The sequence below is a fragment of the Hylobates moloch genome, unplaced genomic scaffold, assembly GCF_009828535.3.
Source record: "Hylobates moloch isolate HMO894 unplaced genomic scaffold, HMol_V3 SCAFFOLD_6, whole genome shotgun sequence".
Classification (NCBI taxonomy): Eukaryota; Metazoa; Chordata; class Mammalia; order Primates; family Hylobatidae; genus Hylobates; species Hylobates moloch.
The window spans coordinates 156,730,083-156,748,146 of NW_026652281.1; the positions used below are offsets into that span (position 1 = coordinate 156,730,083).

The 18,064-nt window shown below is 50.2% G+C and overlaps 1 protein-coding gene across 4 annotated transcripts in view; it reads right to left on the reverse strand.

Moving 5' to 3' along the window:
• Window positions 1-1,185: 1,185 nt before the first annotated feature.
• Window positions 1,186-18,064, reverse strand: part of GFPT2 (glutamine-fructose-6-phosphate transaminase 2) — a 54,169-nt gene continuing 37,290 nt past the window's right edge. For 3 of the 4 annotated variants that reach the window (XM_032158913.2, XM_058440235.1, XM_058440234.1), the window contains 6 exons: window positions 15,704-15,861; window positions 14,636-14,750; window positions 9,360-9,487; window positions 6,956-7,123; window positions 4,605-4,766; window positions 1,186-2,096 (listed from right to left, as the gene is read on the reverse strand). In XM_032158913.2, the coding sequence (XP_032014804.1) occupies window positions 2,052-2,096; window positions 4,605-4,766; window positions 6,956-7,123; window positions 9,360-9,487; window positions 14,636-14,750; window positions 15,704-15,861 (776 nt within the window). In that variant the 3' untranslated portion in view covers window positions 1,186-2,051. Of the gene's footprint in view, window positions 2,097-4,604; window positions 4,767-6,955; window positions 7,124-8,355; window positions 8,760-9,359; window positions 9,488-14,635; window positions 14,751-15,703; window positions 15,862-18,064 lie in introns of those variants that run through there. The other variant, XM_032158914.2, reaches the window with a different exon arrangement.

Below are 18,064 nucleotides of genomic sequence, written 5' to 3' on the forward strand. Positions count from 1 at the left end.
GACTGATCTGCTCACCTCCTGGAAGCTCCGTCCAGTGGGGGCAGTGCCGCCCTCTCCTTGCACTGCCAGTGTGCGCTCGCCTTCCACTTTCGAACTAGGCAGGGTATTTGGGGATACACAGGTGGAAATATAAAGAAAAGCAAGGGAACAATTAGCACAGAAGTCAGCATGGCCATCGCCTCTTGGGCATAAGGATGAAATACACTTTCTAGGTCTTGTCCAGAGAAAAGTGTTCTGGCTAGTTTGTAGTCTCCTAATCTTGGAAGCTGCATTGGTCATGGATTGATGAGTAGGACAGAAACTATTCTAGCCACTTCCCTGGGACTGACCCAGGGCCTGGAGGACAGAAGTCAGGAAAAGCCCCCGCGACGCCTGGTTCCTGCCAGCTCTTCAGAGTCGGGATTTTGGAAGAGCCACAGGAAACCTCTGTTCGTGGTCACCACTGCCTGGCATGCTGAGGTGGGTGCGTTTTGGGGAGCCCCTAAGGGCCATAGCAGAACCCCGTTTGCTGAAGCCACATTTCTATCTGCTTCTGCCAGAGAGAAATACAAAATATGATTTCTGCCACTCAACTATCTCCAAGTCTCCCATGAATGCCTCTCACTGGTGGATAGCCTGGAAATGTAGTTCCCAGGTTTCTAGCCCCTGTGATACAGGTGAGGGCGTAAGAGAGGATGGAAATTTGCTGAGTAGCCCATAGGTAATCCCCAACAGGGTTTAATGCGATACTAGTGCTACACACATCAGTTGTCATGAAGACACCATTCAGGGTGTGTGTGACAGCACTTACGTAGGGAGCCTAAGTTCTCACTTCACAAAACTTCAGAACTCTCTGGCTTTCAATCTTCCCCCCTGATTGTATTAATGAAACCAGGGACTATAATAGGCTTATTGGGAAAAAAAATACAAATTTGAGAGTGTCACCCCTGTATGCTGTCCACAGGTTCTGGCCAACCCCTTCCAGGTTCAGTGGCCCCTCTGCTGAGTCCCAAATCTCTTGCATTTGTGGTATCCTGGAAAACAGCCCTCCTTTTCCTGCTAGAAACCCACAGGTCTCAGGTGTGGACGAGGCCAATGGTTACTAACAAACAGGGCTGCCCCTCCAAACACTGCCGAGCTCCTGCACCGTCCTCAAAATTCAAAGTACACAAAAAGAATGAGGTTAACAAAATGCAAACACACACAGAAAATTCTATGTTCTTTATTGTCCTAAAATTGCATAGTACTTTGATTGTGCACGCTTTTAAATAGAGAGCAGAGTCGCCCACTTGAAACTACTCTCTTGCATGGGATATTTCAAGCTGTTTTACTACGAGCAAGGAGCAGGGACCAAAATGCTGCCTGGGCTTAAAAAGAGCCGTGATCAGATTAAACAGAAGTTGGAGAGGTGGAGGGATTTGGGCCACACACGAGAAGAAAATGTTGAAGGAGGTTGAGATTTCAACTGGACTTATAGGAGGCATAGGTGGATGCTGGAGGGGCTTCATGGATGTCAGGGAACAGGATTCAGGAGCAGCCTACAGAGGAAAGAAAAGGAGAAAGGAGTCCAGAGGGCCAATGCCTTGTGCTCACATCTGAGATGAATGCCACCAGCCAGAAGCAAGCCTGGAGACAGCGCATGGGTAGCTAGGATGAACAGTTTGGCTGTTACCACGGCTACAGAAAGCCACATACTAGAAAAATAACTTAAAAGCTATACAATCGTCATTATAAATATTTTGTCTTTTAAAACTAACTCTAGTGTTGGTTATAAAAGGTTCACAGTTACTCTGAAGAGAGCTGTATCTCTATTGCACAGTAGTGGAGAAGTCTGCTCTGATCCCCATGTGTAAACAATGATTCCCTTCTCCTCTGGCGACTTCAGGACACAGAGAAACAGTATCTGCTGTAAGCAAAAGCACTTGGGTAGAAGGCACGTGGAAGCTGTCAAACTCTACAGGAGCACGCAGAACATGTGGGATGCCCACTTCTCTTCCCATGTAGCATCCCTGCTGTTGGGACGGGTCTGGAATCAGATGAAAGGTGGTGATGGTCTTGTCACGGTCTCATCCTCATTCCACAGTTACAGACTTGGCCAGATTTCTGGGGAAGTCAACCTAAAATGAAAGAAAGTGACTGTTCAGGACCCCAAAGATCTCAGCAACATGCTACCTCTCAAGGACAATTTTCAGAGTACTTAAAAACAAGAGACAGTTGTTCACCATGGTCACCAACCTAGAGACCTGCGTCTTGGAGGCAGATTCCTTAGTCCAGAAGCTTCATTTAACTGTATAAGGTTTAGTCCCTCAATAAACATTTACTGTGCACCTGATGTGTGTCATGATCTGTTAACATGATTTAAAGAATACGGTTCATGCTTTTAAACACAGGTAACTTGATGTGTACTGTTAAAAATTCACTTTAGTTGCAAGAATATATATGAATTCCATGTGACTTATTCGTTTAGGGTGCAGTGGGAAGGAAATGGAGGAATAAGTAGGCTTCTGCTGGGCCGGTTGCAGTGGCTCACACCTGTAATCCCAGCACTTTGGGAGGCCGAAGTGGGCAGATCATCAGGTCAGGAGTTCGAAACCAGCCTGACAAACATGGTGAAACCCCGTCTCTACTAAAAATACAAAAAAATTAGCTGGGCGTGGTGGCGGGCACCTGTAGTCCCAGCTACTCAGGAGGCTGAGGCAGGAGAATCGCTTGAACCTGGGAGGCAGAGGGTGCAGTAAGCCGAGATTGCGCCACTGTCTTCCAGCCTGGGCCACAGAGCGAAACTCCGTATCAAAAAATAAAAAATAAATAAATAAAAAAAGAGGCTTCTACTGTATCTGGTATCTGCAATGTCTGACTACATTTAGATATTTTAAAAGGTGAAACAAATATGACAACATGTTAGCAAATGTCAGTTCTGGATGATATGTACATACTCAGATATTCATTATATTCCTTGTATTGTTGTGTATTTTTAAAAGCTTCGAAATAAAATTGTAACACAACTTCTATTTCTTTGCACTACGGACTGTGTGTTCTTACTTGCTGTGAGATGATAAATTGGTTCTTTTCTGGAGCATAGTTCGGCCATGTATGTTCCAAAATGCTAGATTACAGCTCATTTGTTAGATTAAGGACAAATCTTTTTTTTTTTTTTTTTGAGACAGAAGTCTCGCTCTGTCGCCCAGGCTGGAGTGCAGTGGCAGGATCTCAGCTCGCTGCAAGCTCCACCTCCCGGGTTCAAGCCATTCTCCTGCCTCAGCCTCCTGAGTAGCTGGGACTACAGGTGCCCGCCACCATGCTCAGCTAATTTTTTGTATTTTTTTAGTAGAGACGGGGTTTCACCGTGTTAGCCAGGATGGTCTCGATCTCCTGACCTCGTGATCTGCCCGCCTCGGCCTCCCAAAGTGCTGGGATTACAGGTGTGAGCCACCATGCCTGCCCAGGACAAATCTTAAATGTGGGACAACATTGTATGCACAAAGATGTTTGCTGCTATGTTATTTATGAAGACAAAAAATTGGGAACAGTTTAAATAGTAGAAGATTGGCTAAGTAACCATTAAGAAAATCGTGTTATAAGATTGTGATGGAATATTATGCAATGATTAAATGCTACATATAACAAGCTCATAAAGATGTCAGAAAATACTTGCAATATAATAATAAAAGGAAGATGCAAACATTTTATCTTTGACATAATATTAAGTAATACTAAAAAAAAACTCACATGCATAGGAAAAATCCGGACTAAAATATTCCATTTGCTAATTGATATTGCCTCTGGGTGATGAGGTTGTTTTTGGTTTTTGGTTTTGAGACAGTCTCACCCTGCTGTCCACCCTGTGCAGTGGTGTGATCCTAGCTCACCGAAGCCTTGAACTCCTGAGCTCAAGTGATCCTTCCACTTCAGCCCCACAGGTAGCTGGGACTCCAGATACATACCACCACATCAGGCTAATTTTTAAAATTTTTTTGTAGAGGCAGGGCCTTGCTATGTTACCCAGATTGATCTCAAACTCCTGGTCTCAGGCAATGCTTCCACCTTGACCTCCCAAAGTGTTGGGATTACAGGCGTGAGCCACCTTACCTGGCCAGGTTATAGTTTAGTGCCATGACCTTCTCTGTACATTTTGCAGTTTCCAGCTTGTTTTGGGGGGCAGGGGGTGATATAAGCTACTTTAAAAAGAAGGCAACTTTAGGCCAGGCGTGGTGGCTCATGCCTGTAATCCCAGCACTTTGGGAGGCTGAGGCAGGCGGATCACGAGGTCAGGAGATCAAGGCCATCCTGGCTAACACAGTGAAACCCTGTCTCTACTAAAAATACAAAAAATTAGCCGGGCGTGGTGGCAGGTGCTTGTAGTCCCAGCTACTCGGGAGGCTGAGGCAGGAGAATGGCGTGAACCCGGGAGGCGGAGCTTGCAGTGAGCCAAAATTGTGCCACTGCACTCCAGCCTGGGCAACACAGCGAGACTCTGTCTCAAAAAAAAAAAAAAAAAAAAAAGAAAGCTACTTTAAATAAAATTATTTATTCTATGACTATTTACTCCAAGTATTTAAAGAACAGAAAGGAACTTTGGGGTTATGTCTCTCCTCTCTGCTGTTAGGTGCAGTTTTTAGACGTACGTCGTATCCTCGGAGAACAGCCAGGTGGAAGGACAGCAGCTGCAGCGGAATCACGCTCAGGATGCCCTGGAGGCAGTCCACGGTGTGGGGCAGCTCGATTGTCTTATACGCAAACTTGGAACTTTCAGTATCGTCCTTGGAGCACAGTATAATGGGGCGGCCCTAGAGCAGAGAAATAGCATCATAAAATAGATCATCTCTGAAAGAAGCAATCCCTGACACATGCGGACTATCTGGAAGCTATGTTACTGTGATGAGAACAGTCCTCTTTTGCATTTGCTGGAATCATGGGTGAGGTGGTATGTGTGGGACACAAATGCTTGGAAAGGATAAAGTGTCTGATGCTTTTTGGTGGGTTTCTTCCCCTTCCCTGGTAAGGAGATCGCCATCCTGCTGCATCATTTGGCACCCATTTGTGCCTTGCTGAGAGCAGGGCAGACTCACTCCTAACTCTAGCGGGGCTCGTGGTCTTGTGGTGGAAAACAAAAACCTAGACAAGCAAACCAAGAAATAAAGATGAATTCCAGGCCGGGCACAGTGGCTCACGCCTGTAATCCCAGCACTTTGGGAGGCCGAGGTGGGCGGATCATGAGGTCAGGAGATCGAGATCATCCTGGCTAACAGGGTGAAACCCCGTCTCTACTAAAAATACATAAAATAAGCCGGGTGCGGTGGCGGGTGCCTGTAATCCCAGCTACTCGGGAGGCTGAGGCAGGAGAATGGTGTGAACCCGGGAGGCGGAGCTTGCAGTGAGCTGAGATCACGCCGCTGCACTCCAGCCTGGGCAACAGAGCGAGACTCCGTCTCAAAAAAAAAAAAAAAAAAGAATTCCAAAGAAATGCCACCAAGGCAAGAAAACAGGATAATGTCATTGGGAGACGGGCGAGGTCTCTAAAGCTCTCTCAGAAACAGGAGACATCTGGATTGAGCCCTAAATGATGAGGGGACAACTCTCGGCAGAGCGCTCTGTGGGAAAGGCATTCCAGACAGCAGGGACAGCCAGTGCCAAGGCCTGGAGGTGGGTGTGGGCGCGGCACGAGTGGGAAGCAGAAGGAAAGCTGGAGTGCCTGGAACTCACTGAAACAGGAGGGAAGGGCCAGATAATGCAGGACTGTGGGTCTCTGTGGCTTGACAGGCAGGTATGGGAGGGTTTTAAGTGGGGAAATGATGCAATTGTGTTTTATACCCTCACTCTGACCTCTGCTGAGCCAGATGTGGCAACATCTGGATGGGGCACCTTGCTGGATTTCACCTCCCTGAAACTTCATGAACTCTGCCCTCCTACCTCAGGGCAGCTGCTGTGTACAAAGCATTTGGTTGGTCTTTGTGGCCAGTTCCAGGAAGGGAGCTTCCAGCCTCTGGACTTTCCCATGTGACAGAAGCATCTTTGTTATTTATGGGAGGTCCCTTGGACTATACCTGACTTTATGCTAAGATGACGACTCGTGGTGGGCCTGTAGCTAGTTCCAGGATGGGGTCTCGCCCTGCTAGAAAGGCCAGCCACATGATTAGAAGGTTGGGGCTTTGAGACATGAGCCTGTCAGCCTGACCTCCCAACCTCCAAGGACGAAAGTGGGGCTGGCGACTGAGTTCGATCACATGGCCGATGGTTCACTCCATCCTGCCTACTTAATAAAACCACAATACAAACTCTGGACACTGAAGCTAGCAGCTCAGGGGAGCTCCCGGGCGACACACAGTGATGTGCTGGGAGGGTGACACATCCTGAGGACACACGCTTCACATCTGGGGCCCTCAAACCATGGGTCTCTTCTTTTGGGTTGGCTGTGATTTATATCTTTTATAATAAAACTGTAATTGTATAGTCATTTCCTGAGTTCTATGAGTCGTTCTAGAAAATTATTGAACTTGAGGGGAGAGTGGGAATCCTTGGATTCATAGGCAGTTGCTCAGATGTGTGGGTGGAACCCTGGCTTGCAACAGGTGCCTGAATCGAGGGCAGTCGTATGGAAAGCTGTGCCCCCGCCCTATGAGATCTGACCTAATTCCAGGTAGTTCCCATCGGAGCTGCTTGGCCGCAGAACCTGGGGAAACCCTGCCCCAGGGATGTCCACCAGGAGTACCTCCCCTGAGCTCCAGGCCGGGATCCAGTGCTGCTCACGGCAGTGTGGGTCCCTGGGCCCCACCAAAGAGCTGTGTGGGACAGCTGCAGGCTGACCAGCTCCCTTCCAAGTGTGTGTACTCCTCACAAGGGGGCCCGGGGGAGGGTGTGTGGTCACAGCCACTCACTGGCCAGACCATCCATCGCTGGTACTGGCAGACAGTGGTGAGGTGGGCATGCATGGAGAAAAGCAGGAGAGAGCTGGCCCAGTCCAGTGCAGAGCCCTCACCTGGCGGGCTGTGACTTGCTGCAGGGCATTCTGGCATTTGGCGAAGCAAGGATCCTTCATGATGACCATGATGACGGGCATCTGCTTGTCAATCAGTGCCAGGGGCCCGTGCTTCAGCTCCCCAGCCAGGATGCCTTCTGAGTGCATGTAGGTTATCTCTTTAATTTTCTGGAAACAGGAGGTGAGATCAGAGTCACACTGGGCAGATGGGGCTGGAGCAGATCAGCCAGAGGGGAAGAAGGGGAACCAGGGGAAGGATGACCCTGGAAGGTGGCGAGCCAAGGGTTGCAAGGCAGACAGACGCCTGGAGTGGTTGACAGTACTGAGGAAGCCCAGCAAGGGCCTGGGAAGAGGCCTGGCTACCATCCAGAGCATGCACCAGCCCAGGACACAACCTCTGTGTCCCCACACCAGCCCCGGGCACTGCTGCTCTGTCTCTGTCCAGTCCCACGCACAGCCACCCCTTAGGACAGACAAGTCAGAGTCAGCCTAGCTCGCCCTCTTCTCCGCCCTAGCCAGTCACGTGTATAACAACGGCATTGTATTCAGCTTAGCTACACCTTCAATTAATCATCTGACTAAGAATTCACCCATTAATATAAACTTCCAAAGAGTGGTTCCAAGCAAAATCGCACAAACTGGGGTGTTATTTGAATTAATTATTTTCCTATGTTCAGGTAGATCCATCTCTATTCAGTTACCACAAATCCACGTCATTGAAATGGTGAGACAGTCGAAGACATCATCTCTCCCCTCCCCGCTAGCACTGTTGATTTAGGTCAGGGCCATACTGTAAGGAGTGCGGCTCCACTCTGGAGGCTGCAGACAGCTGCAGTGCCGGCCTCGCAGTGACCAGAGGACCACTGGCTCGTGCCAGCAGCCACCTAAACGCTTCTTTCTTCAGCAGACTCATGCGGCAGCATAGCTGCAATGTGCATCTCTCGCCAGCACGTTCAGCCACCGCAGCTCAGCCCCCACCCATGACGCAGAGTCATCTGGGGGCTGACAGTACACCCCAGGCCTTGCCTCTACTGCACCCCAAGAAACAGCACCTGCCTGCCCTTTAACAGGAGTCAGAATCTCCAGGGGGCGGGTGCAGGAGATGGAGCTCACCGAGGTCAGCCCTGCACTCCCCACAAAGACCAAGGAAATCAACTCTGAAGGTTTCCGGTAACCACTTGCAACTGGCATTGTCTTTCTTTCTTCTTTCTTTTTTGTTTTTTTTTTGTTGAGATGGGAGTCTCGTTCTGTCACCCGGGCTGGAGTGCAGTGGCGTGATCTTGGCTCACTGCAACCTCCTCCTCTTGGGTTCAAGCGATTCTCCTGCCCCAGCTTCCCATGTAGCTGAGATTACAGGCATGCACCACCATGCCCAGCTAATTTTTGCGTTTTTGGTAGAGATGGGCTTTCACCAAGTTGTCCAGGCTGGTCTCGAACTCCTGACCTCAAATGATCTAACTGCCTTGGTCTCCCAAAGTGCTGGGATTACAGGCGTGGACCACTGTGCCAGCCTAGCATTGTCTTTCAAATGGGGGTGGTGGGGAGGAGATGGGAGAGGATGGCAGCCCAGCTGGGCCACCGTTAATGCCCTTGTCTTGGTGGCCAGTGCAGCCTCAGCTGGAGCACTGTCCCGTTACCCGGGCTGAGCATCTGCTCTGTGCACGGCACGCTGACAGTGAGGAGAGGGCAAGTCCGAGATGCAGGGTCCTGCACGGCTCTCTGCCCGCCCTCTGGGCAGCCCTGTGGCCCTGGCACCCTGTCCCTGCCCCATCGGCTTTCTCTTTCCTGGCGTGGATCTTTAATGCTGCAGGGGGCAAACGGACTGTCACCAATTTTTGAAAAAGCAAGGCCTTCGAAGTTAATTCCTGCAGGATCTCAAACTCCCCTTGGAAGTTTGAGGGGTAACAAGGAAACTCTGTGGAGAAGCTACCCCTCAATTTTGGTGGAAAAAAGCAAAGGCCCCATGGCCTCAGGTCTGACTCAGGTCCTCCACGTCATCTTGAGTGAGATACTTAAGCTTTTGGAGGCTTTGTTTGCTCCTGGATGAGAGGTGAATAGCAACCGCCAACCCCTCAGAAGAAGCTCATGAGGTCTGAGTGAGCTGTTCCAAGTGGACCCTGGCAGTGGCTGGACAGCTGGAGGGGCACACCCCAGGTGCCCTGTCCCTTTCTCCTCAGTAGATTGGGAGATCCCTGGGGGCAGGCACCTGCCTCACCCATCTCTGTGTGCCCAGGGCTAGAAACCCGGAGGAGAGCTGATGCCTAGCACAGGCTCACAGGAGTGCCCAAGGGGTCCTTAGGCCGGGCCCTCCCCAAGCCCAACGCCCTGCCCTCCTTCCCGCTGGTTCCTCCAGGTCTCCTGTGCCTGTCCTCCGTGGGGGTGGGGGCTGGGGGTGGGGGCTCACCAGGGCTCCTTCCAGGCAGGTGGCATAGTTGTAGCCCCGCCCCATCACCAGCAGCGACCTCTGCGTGTAGAGCTCCAGGGCTAAGTCGTGGATCTTCTCGTCCAGCGACAGCACTTCCTTGATCAGCTCTGGGCCATGCACATGCAAGGAGCAGAGGGAGAAAACCAGTGATGCGGATTTTAAAGCAATATTCACGAAGACAAATGCTGGGGTTTAGACGAGGTTTTGAAACCACATCACTTAGCGCACTTTGCTTCCTCGCATTCGTTTAAAACGGAGATTACAGGAAATAACTTGGGCTCCTGGCCAGGATTTTGTTAGGGTGGGGATTCGTATGGTGTGAATACTTCCTTGAGCACCAACAAGGTAGGTAGGGAAGTACTATTTCTCACTCTGTTTTGCAGGTAAGACAGCTGAGGCTCAGACAGGCAAAATCACCCATTGGAGACAGAGCTGACAGCACCAGTTAACACCCCTCTTTCCTGCTGTGTCTCAAGACAAGGCCCCTGTAAGTGGGACCACCGGTTCTCAAACTGTTTGGTCTCAGGACTCCTTTACGCTCTTGAAAATTATTGCAAGTCCCTCAAATTATTGCACATCCCTAAGAGCCTTTGTTTTTGAGGTAAATCAGCCAACATTTACCAGATTAGAAAATAACACTGAGGGCCAGGCGCGGTGGCTCACGCCTGTAATCCTCGCACTTTGGGAGGCCAAGGTTGGCGGATCACGAGGTCAGGAGATCGAGACCATCCTGGCTAACACGGTGAAACCCATCTCTACTAAAAATACAAAAAATTAGCCGGGCGTGGTCGGGTGCGGTGGCTCAAACCTGTAATCCCAGCACTTTGGAAGGCCGGGGCAGGCGGATCACGAGGCCAGGAGATTGAGACCATCCTGGCTAACATGGTGAAACCCGGTCTCTACTAAAAATACAAAAAATTAGCCGGGCGTGGTGGCGGGCGCCTGTAGTCCCAGCTACTCGGGAGACTGAGGCAGGAGAATGGCGTGAACCCGGGGGGCGGAGCTTGCAGTGAGCTGAGATGGCGCCACTGCACTCCAGCCTGGGGACAGAGCGAGACTCCATCTCAAAAAAAGAAAAAAAAGAAAAGAAAGAAAGAAAGAAAATAACAATGAGAAATTTAAAAATATTCACTTTAAAATAACAACACTAAATCTATTACATTACTTCATTTTCAACAAGAATTAGTGAGAAGAGTGGCACTGCCTTTTGTTCCTGCAAATCTTTTTAGTGTCTGCCTTTTTAATAAAAGTCTGTTGACTCTCATATCTGCTTTCACATTCAATCTGTGGTGATATGTTCTTTTGCTTGAAGTATAAAAATAAAAGTCAGCCTACAAATACAGATTTGTAGTTGGAAAAGCGAGGAGTGTTTAAATTATTTTTCAAATAATTGTGAATATTGTTCTTTGACACCACAGTACATCAAACTTGAGAAACAGTAGGTTCTTGAAAGGGTCGGTGCCAATATAGAATCTGAAATCCTATCAGTCAACTTTTTCTACTGTGTTATGTTAAAGTTTATTGTTCTGTCTTGTGCTTTTAAATGGATCGTTTACAAGTGCGTAATCTGTGACATCATGAACTGGCCACAAAGGTACGTAAATCTTCTTAAAATGGACACTTTTATTATAAAATTTTTTTTCTTTTTTTTGAGACGGAGTCTCGCTCTGTCGCCTAGGCTGGAGTGCAGTGGTGCGATCTCGGCTCACTGCAAGCTCCGCCTCCCGGGTTCACGCCATTCTCCTGCCTCAGCCTCCCGAGTAGCTGGGACTACAGGCGCCCGCCACCACGCCCTGCTAATTTTTTGTGTTTTTAGTAGAGACGGGGTTTCACCATGTTAGCCAGGATGGTCTCGATCTCCTGACCTCATAATCCGCTCACCTCGGCCTCCCAAAGTGCTGGGATTACAGGCTTGAGCCACCGCACCCGGCCTATAAAATGTTTTTTAAAAATCACCTTGTTGAAGTCACCTTGATCTCATCAGAGAAGTCTTCTTTTTTTTTTTTTTTGAGACAGAGTCTCACTCTGTCACCCAACCCGGGGTGCAGTGGCACAATCTTGGCTCACTGCAACCTCGGCTGCCTGGGTTCAAGTGATTCTCCTGCCTCAGCCTCCTGAGTAGCTGGGATTACAGGTGCCTGCCACCGCGCCCAGCTAAATTTTTTTTGTATTTTTAGTAGAGACGGGGTTGCACTATCTTGAATAGGCTGGTCTTGAACTCCTGACCTCATGGTCCACCCGCCTCGGCCTCCCAAAGTGCTGGGATTACAGGCATCAGCCACCGTGCCCGGCCCTAGAGAAGTCTTTAAATGTTGGGAACTGGTCAAGCTCATGGTAACAGAGGTGTTTTCTAACACTCAAAGTTTATCATTGGCAACAAATACCATGGGTTGCTTCTACTGATGCATCAGCTGATTGTTCGTTTTGAGAAAATCTCTGCCAAACACGAAAATCAGCTTGCTACTGAATGGGATGGCTGCTTCTCTTGAGACAAGTATCACACTGCAGCGCAGAGGAGAAAGGCTTTTTTTTTTTTTTTTTTTTTTCCAGACGGAGTTTTGCTCTTGTTGCCCAGACTGGAGTGCAATGGCGTGATCTCAGCTCATTGCAACCTCCGCTTCCCAGGTTCAAGTGATTCTCCTGACTCAGCCTCCCAAGTAGCTGGGATTAAAGGCACGTACCACCACACCCGGCTATTTTTTGTAGAAATGGGATTTCACTGTGTTGGTCAAGCTGGTCTTGAACTCCTGACCTCAGGTGATTCACCAGCCTTGGCCTCCCAAAGTGCTGGGATTACAGGAATGAGCCACCATGCCCGGCCCCAGTAGAAAGGCTTTACATGTACTCCCCATTTCATCATAAAGAATATTACAAAGAGTTGCAATTTACAGACTATTAATTTCTACCACTTCATCAAGGCCATTCCTTTTTTTTTTTAAGACAGAGTCTCGCTCTGTCGCCCAGGCTGGAGTGCAGTGGCGCAATCTCAGCTCACTGCAAGCTCCACCTCCCAGGTTCACGCCATTCTCCTGCCTCAGCCTCCCGAGTAGCTGGGACTACAGGCGCCCGCCACCACGCCCGGCTAATTTTTTGTATTTTTAGTAGAGATGAGGTTTCACCATGTTAGCCAGGATGGTCTCAATCTCTTGACCTCATGATCTGCCCGCCTCAGCCTCCCAAAGTGCTGAGATTACAGGTGTGAGCCACTGCGCCTGGCCTTTTTTTTTGAGATTAAGTCTCGCTCTTGTCACCCAGGCTGGAGTGCAATGGCAGAGTCTTGGCTCACTGCAATCTCCGCCTCCTGGGTTCAAGCAATTCTCCTGCCTCAGCCTTCCAAGTAGCTGGGATTACATGCACCCACTACCACGCCTGGCTAATTTTTGTATTTTTAGTAGAGCTGGGGTTTCACCATGTCGGCCAGGCTGGTCTCGAACTCCTGACCTCAGGCGATCTGCCGACCTCGGCCTCCCAAAGTGCTGAGATTACAGGTGTGAGCCGCTGTGCCTGGCCATCAAGGCCATTCTTTTTTTTTTTTTTTTTTTTGAGATGGAGTCTCACTCTGTTGCCCAGGCTGGAGTGCAGTGGCGCAATCTCGGCTCACTGCAACCTCTGCCTCCCAGGTTCAAGTGATTCTCCTGCCTCAGCCTCCCGAGTAGGTGAGATTACAGGCACCTGCCACCACATCCGGCTGCTTTTTGTATTTTTAGTAGAGATGGGATTTCACCACGTTGACCAGGCTGATCTCGAACTCCTGACTGCAAGTGATCCGCCCATTTCAGCCTCCCAAAGTGCTGGGATTACAGGCGTGAGCTACCGTGCCCGGCCATCGAGCCATTCTTAAGGGAAACTGGGTGTGTGCTGGTGAAGGACACAATGACCAGGCCTTCCAGTGTGCTGGGTGCCAGGCACAGCCACCACTGCCTTTGCAAATGTGGACACAAGCAAAAAAAAAAAAAAAAAGATTTACTATAAAGAATGTATTACTATGTGAACAATTTTACTCAAAGGGCTTTGCAGACACCCAGGACCTGTGGATCACATCTGGAGAACCGCTGACTTAAACGTCAGAATTGGGTCCTCTTTTGCACGGTTATGACCTGGCTTAAAGGAAGAATGCTTTTCTCAGAAATAAACCTTCAGCATGCTGTCTTGGCCAGGGTCAGGCCCCGAGGGCCTGGAATTGACCATTCTCTGTGGTGGCCCTTCCCCCACTGCCTGCTCTGGGGTTTGGCCTTGGCTCCCAGGAGGCTCCAGCGCCCACTCTGTCTCTGGGAGGGCACTCTCCAGGAGCCCCGTGATGTCCTGTCCGCAGTGAGCGTTCCATGCCAGCATGGGGCGAGGTTCGGTCCATCTCCGCCCCTCAGGCCTGCACAGAGGTCTCTCTCCTGCTCTGGCGTGTAAGTGGCTGAAGGAGGTGAGCCGCTGCTTATCTTGGCAGGCCAGGGTTGGCACACGGGGCAGGGCATGGCACTGGTTCTTAATATACATGTGGTGGATGAATGAAGAAAGGGGAGGCCATGGTCCCCAAGGAGGTCATGATTTAGTGCAACAGACATTGTATCTCACCAGCTACAACAGCTGCGACTGTGCTGCTGCCCAGCAAACGGGGAAAGTGTGGTGGGGCTGCCAAGGAGCGCCTGGCATAGGAAGGGCCTGGGGCCATTTGCTCTTTCTCGAGTACTTACTGAGCACCTACTGTATGCCTGCCCTGTGCTGGACACCAGCTGTCCAGTGGCGGCTCTGGCAGACAGGGCTGTGTGTTTGCGGAGCCGACGTGTTAGTTGGGGGAGACAGGCCAGTCAACAGGTGAACAGGCTATTTCAGGTCATGAGGGGTGTTATAAAGAAAACAAACGGCTAATGTTTCACAGAGTGCTGGGGTTGGGGCCTCTGTTAGCGTGGCCAGGGAGGGTCTCAGGAGGTGACATTTGAGCTGAGGTTTGGGAGATGAGAAGCTGTCGGCTGTATGCAGAGCAGGAGGAAGATGGTTCAGCAGAGGAAAGAGCCAGTACGAAGGCCCTGCGGTGAGAAAGTGCTCAGCACCGCTAAGGACCAGGGAGGCAGCGCAGGGGAGGGCGGGGGCCGAGCAGGATGAGGTCAGAGGCAGCAAGGCCTCCAGGAGGGAGTTGGGGCAGCTAGAAAGTTTGAGGACGAGGGAGAAATGAACAGCATCCTGTACAGGTGAGAGTCGACAGAGAGTGGCCAGCAACAGTCCACTAGATCTGAAAACATGGAAGGCTGAATTCCAGAACATACCAGGTAAAGATCTCAAGCCACGGATGATCTCTTGCCTCCTGTTTTGTAGTGAAATTCGGTCTTCAGACATCATCAAACCAAACATCACCAGAGAGATGAACTGACTGGTATAAGCCTGTGCACAAAGAAGGAGGTGGCAAGGACCGTATTTTCATTTTCTAAATCAAGTTTAGTTTTTGAGACAGGGTCTACCCTGTTGCTCACGCCAGAGTGCAGTGGCGAGATCACGGCTCACTGCAGCCTCAACCTCCTCAAGTGATTCTCCCACCTCAGCCTCCCGAGAAACTGGGACTACAGGTGCCACCACCCTGCCCAGTTAATTTTTAGGTTTTATTTATTTATTTTATTTATTTATATTTTGTTGTTGAGACAAAGTCTTGCCGTGTTGCCCAGGCTGGAGTGCAGTGGCTCAGTCTCGGCTCACTGCAACCTCCACCTCCCAGGTTCAAATGATTCTTCTGCCTCAGCCTCCCGAGTAGCTGGGATTACAGGCACGCACCACCACACCCGACTAATTTTTGTATTTTTAGTAGAGATGGGGTTTCACCATGCTGGCCAGGCTGGTCTCAACCCCCTGACCTCAGGTGATCCACCCGCCTCGGCCTCCCAAAGTGCTGGGATTACAGGCCTGAGTCACCGCAACTGGCCTAAGTTTTATTTTTGACGGGACGGGGTTGCCCGGGGAGGTCTGGAACTCCTGGGTTCAAGGGATGCTCCCGCCTCAGTCTCCCACAGTGCTGGGATTCCAGGTGGGAGCCCCGTGCCAGCCCTAAAAGACTTTAAAATAAGCGTCTCCAAGGTGCTCAAAAAGTCACAGGACAACATGGACGAAACACAGGAACATGACTTGGGAATAAAATGAGACTAAATGAAGATACGGGAATCCAAGAGGGGAGGGGAAAGGAAGGGAGGGGAGAGAAGGGGTGAGGTGGGAAGGGGAAAGAAAGGCGGTGGCGCGGGCAGAGCAGGGCGCAACTGCCCAGCGCGTCCAGGCCGAAGGAGAGCGGCCTCTGGTGCACCTGCCTCCTCCAGGCTCTCCCTGGGACGGGCGCCCGTGGCTCCTCCTACCTTGGTGCTGGCCACGCCGATCTCCGGCCCTGCGTTGATGTGGACGCCGCAGTCGGTCTCGCGCGAGATGGAGCTGCCCACGGTGTTGGTGACGCCCACGGTCAGGGCGCCGCGGTCCTTACAGTAGCGCAGCGCCAAGAGGGTGTCCGCGGTCTCGCCTGCCGCACAGGGGCCCTCTCAGTGCCGCGCTCCGCCAGCCTCAGCCCTACCCCAAACCCCTTCCTCAACCTCCGGCTCTTACAGGGAAATCGGCGCCCAAGACACAGCCGGCAGGTGATCAGAAAGGAAAACACACGCTCAACAGCCTTTTCGGCTGATTCTTACATTCAAGATGTGTTACTATTTGTGGCAAGCATTTTTTCATTTAAGTCTCGTGACAACCCCGTGAGGACCATCGTCCCCATTTTCCTCTTGAGGATGAGGGCTCAGAGCCAGGATCAAAGCCACACAGCTGGTGACAGGTGGGCCTGACTCCCAGGGCCCTTTCTGCAACTGAATAAGCTGCCTGATTCAGAACGTGCTGAGATGGAACAGATTTAACATTTGAAAAGCAGGAATGTCCCCAAGTGGTGTTTCTCAACTAGATCCTGTTTGAAAGGACACTTCTTGCAAGCCTCTCAGTGTGGACTCAAATTGTTTTTAGAATAAAGCTAAACGGCTTCATGCATAAACCAGCACAAACTCCCTGTGTTTGTAAGTCCTAACGAACTCAAATTAAATTCACATAAGCCAGACTATAAAATCTATAAACTATAAAATGACCATAAAATCAAAACTGTTGAAATCCTCACGGGTCGGGAGGCTGTTCTGTCTGCAGGGCCACTGCTCTTGGCTGTGTCTGTCCCAGCTTTGCAGGGCAGGCAGGTGCCGCCCGGTACTAGGTGGCCCAATTCTCCCCTGCTTTTCTTTCTTCAGAGCCCTGGGATATGGCACTGGAGTGTCACGGGGTACTGCGGTGAGGGTGGGGGAAGGGGGTTCTAACTTCTGTCACCCGTGCCCTAGGGTTTAATAGTGTTTTTTCAATCTCATTAAAGGGCTGACTTCTATACACACAGAGATTCGGAAGCTGCCACTTCATGATTTTCATATTAGGTCCACCTCTGTTCTTTTGTTAATGTCTCCCACCAATTTATAAAATAGTTTTAGGCTCTGGTGGGATTGTAAACCCAAGGTGAATGTGGCAGCAGCTCCTGCGTCATAAGGTGGTGGGCCGGATGGTCGGTGTATCTGTGCTGGTTTTTCTTCACTTGTCAACAAAATGGAAATGGTATTTAAAATTGAAAATGGCAGTAGTGCTAAAAGTCCCAATAGATGATAGAGCATTACAATCAGTATTTAGTTGTGGTAGTAACACCGTGGTTATATGTTTTTCTTTCTTTTTTTTTTTTGGAGACGGAGTCTCGCTCTGTCGCCCAGGCTGGAGTGCAGTGGCACGATCTTGGCTCACTGCAAGCTCCGCCTCCCGGGTTCACTCCATTCTCCTGCCTCAGCCTCTCCGAGTAGCTGGGACTACAGGCGCCCGCCACTACGCCCGGCTAATTTTTATTTTGTTTGTTTGGGGGTTTTTTTGTATTTTCAGTAGAGATGAGGTTTCACCGTGTTAGCTAGGATGGTCTTGATCTCCTGACCTCGTGATCCGCCCGCCTCAGCCTCCCAAAGTGAGCCACCGCGCCTGGCCGGTTATATGTTTTTCTTTTATCATTTAAATCATGCAGCCTGAAGTATTTATATGGATGAATATCATGATGCCTGGGATTGGCTTCAAAGTAACCCCATGGAGATGAGGGGTTAATATGAGTGCGTCCGACCGGCACGAGACGGGCTGGATGAGGCTAGGATATTCATTATATGAAAAGTCTACTTTTATAAAGGCTTGGAATTATGCGTAATTAAAACATTTCAAAAATCCCCCATGAGCTCAAGGAGGCTCCAAGCCTATGGCCCTGGATCACCTCCCTGAGGCAGCTGGAGCAAATGTCAAGCCTAGTGTTGGGATGGCACCAGACGGGGTGCATGTAGCTCGGGCCACCTTCCTTGGCCCTAAAAGGGAGCACTGTCTCCCCACACCTCCCCCTGCTGGGCAGCATGGGCACTGCATGCCACAGGCAGCTAGGCTTGGACACCTGGGCACAGAGCCCATACTGGGTCCTCCACGTGACTCTCAACTTAACAGAATGTTAAAGGAGACGTTTTTTCTATTAACATAAATCAGCAAACATTTATGAGCACCTTGGTAAGTGGTCCTTGAAGTCTTGGATAGGTAAGAAGAGGGAGAAGCCATGGGGCAGGGGAAAAACTAAAGTGCGTGGATTTCCAGCCCAATCCCAGCTCTGTCACCCCCTGACTGCATGGCCTTAGACA